The 2,701-nt window shown below is 37.5% G+C and overlaps 1 protein-coding gene across 1 annotated transcript; it reads right to left on the minus strand.

The window, feature by feature from the left end:
• Positions 1-232: 232 nt before the first annotated feature.
• On the minus strand, positions 233-1,666 carry LOC137816468 (uncharacterized). The gene has a single exon (XM_068619609.1). It carries the CDS (start codon positions 1,404-1,406, stop codon positions 576-578), a length of 831 nt encoding a protein of 276 aa, XP_068475710.1. The 5' UTR covers positions 1,407-1,666; the 3' UTR covers positions 233-575.
• Positions 1,667-2,701: the final 1,035 nt, after the last annotated feature.

The following is a 2,701-nucleotide window of genomic DNA, read 5'->3' on the forward strand; positions in this document are numbered from 1 at the left end:
AATAACTCTTACCATCTTTTTTCCATATACTCAATTTATTGACGAAAAATTAATAGAATACAAGAAGAATGAGTATTTTAGGCTACTCCAACTCTTATAAAAAAAAAATACAAACAAACTATTTAAACCTTTTCCCAAAATTTAGAAGGACAAAGGAAAGAAAAAAAAGAGTTATATGGAGAGAAACTAGTTAAAAAGTAGCACAAACCCTACCACACAACTAACACAACTAAAAGAAGGAAAGTCCTTATACTGTATAAAAATAATATAAACAAATATTTTACTCTGAGTAAAAAGACCTACAGAGATATCACAGAAACCATGTTTGGTTTCTCAGGGATAAATTACATGATTGCTTTGTTCTATATTAATGAAGTAAATGTATACTGATAGTGATGATTTGCAAATTGCAACTCACATCGCTTATAATAACTATCTATACAAAAAAGGAGAAATAATGATTGGGTTCACACAACTTAAACCCACGTATCATATTACAATTTCAACAAAAGAATGCAACATTTTTTAAGAAAAAGAAAAAACCAAGACGTGCTTAGAAACTTTGATCATGGTAGCTAGATTCCAAAACCAGCCAATCTTCCGAGAATCCCTTGTCTGTAAGGCAAAAAGGTTCTCTTCTTCATATCCTCTGACTCTGCTCTCTTCATGGCATAGTGCAGCTCATGTGCTGACTGTCCCTTTCTTCTCGAGGATTCCGAGGATCTGAAACTCGCTGACCCTTTAACTTCCTCGTTCCCATTCTTCTTATAGTACTTCTTCAACGGGTCCTTGCTCGACCCTCTCCCTTCAGAAGCACTTCGAAACAGCAGAAGATCCCTCAACCACCACCTCTTCGAAGAGCCCTTTGAAGAAGAGCTCGAGGACAGCACACTCGATTCATCTTTGTTGATCCTAGGTTGTTGCTGCTGTTGCTGCTGTTGTTGCTGTTCTTTTTGTTGTTTTTCCGCTTCCCATCTATAAGGAGAGTGTGATCGTGTCACCCTACGACCCGAGTTCGACGAGACCTTCTCTTTTCCTCTTCCTCTTCGAAGAGCATCACCGGATTCATTCAAGGGTTTGATTCTTCCGCCGTCGAAGAGCTCCTCGGCTGAACGAGATGACTTGTCGGATTCACAACTCACGGAAAACGCAAAACTGTAATCATCTTTGTCTTCCTCATCATGAGTTTTATTGGCAGCTTCGAATGAAGAGGTATCGGTGGATGAAAAATATTCAAACTCGGAGTATAACTGAGAGAATCTAGAAGGACTTGTGGGTGCGCTCAAGAAGTAGTTTCCAAAACCTTTGGGTGAAGAAGGAACACTGTGATAGATCGAACCCATGTTGCTTCCAAAATCGAAATTATCCATAGTTGGACTACTGGGACTTTGTATCACCACTTCCATCTTTCTTTTCTTCTTCTTCGATCCTAAATTTTAAACTCTAAACTTGAATCTGATAAGAAAGTATCTGAAACTTTAGAAGATGATGAAGTTGTGAGTTTGTGTGTTGGGTTTGTAGCAAAAGGTTTGTGTGAGAGGTGTTGGTATTTATATAAGAGATGGGGTGATGATGGTGAAGGGGTGGGGGAAGGTGAGAAGAAACATCATTGGATGTGGGAAAATTAGGGTTGGAGATTGCTTTGTTGACCATTGGCGTGGGTTGTTTGTTGTGTCATACGTTAATTTAGCCGCCTTTTAATACCGTTTGTTTTTCTTTATGTCAAAAATCTCTCTCATTTGGTGCAAGCTGTGACACAAAATTGTTGACCCACATGCCTCAATTTTATATGTTTTGGTTTGGTAAGCATCTATGTAATAATGGTGTTTACCCTTGCTAAAAATTCATATATAATTACCCATTCCAAATTTTATTCATGAGCACGTTTAAGTAAATGGAATATTTAACAACGTAGCAAAATACTATTTCACCAAACAAACTTATAAACTTTGTTCAATGAGGAATATATTATGTATCAGTACGACCGGATGACTCAGTGAGTCGATCAATACTCGAACCAGTTAACTACCTAATCATGGTGAGAAGGTCACATGACGACCCTTGTCGACGAGTCATGAGTTGACTAAGTCAGCAGGATTAATCCATAATTAAGGGTTGTTTAGCGCAACCATAAACATGAACCAACCTCCTCATCCGGTCCACCAATGAAGACCCATCAAGGTAATATAAATAATACACAAGGAAAAAGGTACGTCATTATCTATAGTACTCTGACACCGAGTGCTAACACCCAAATTGACTTAAGTGTTGGAGTCCATTCTGCAGGTATCACTCTCGCCTGTGGAACCAGACGACTGAGAGGAAGAAGGCGAAGCAGGAAGCTTGGAAAGCCAGTAACCGACCGAAGGTAGAGATAGAAATAATTGTTCTCTAGATCCCAAATCCGTTCGAAAAGATATTAAAAACATTATCCAATAAATCTTATATATACTATTCTCGTATTTAAGTGACGAGATTTACGTGGAATTTTAAAATGTTTAAAAAAAAAGTCGTTGTTATCGTTCCCGTTGCATGCTTCGAGAAGATTTTGATGTGAAGCTATTTATAATTTCTAATGTATTATTTATGTACACGTGTGTGGGTGTATAACATTATTGGGCAGTTTTCAATTGGGTGTTAATAGTTAATTTACGTGATTACCCTTAACTTGGTCAATTGGAAGCTGCTATTAAATAATATA

Source organism: Phaseolus vulgaris, chromosome 1, assembly GCF_000499845.2.
Source record: "Phaseolus vulgaris cultivar G19833 chromosome 1, P. vulgaris v2.0, whole genome shotgun sequence".
Taxonomy (NCBI): Eukaryota; Viridiplantae; Streptophyta; class Magnoliopsida; order Fabales; family Fabaceae; genus Phaseolus; species Phaseolus vulgaris.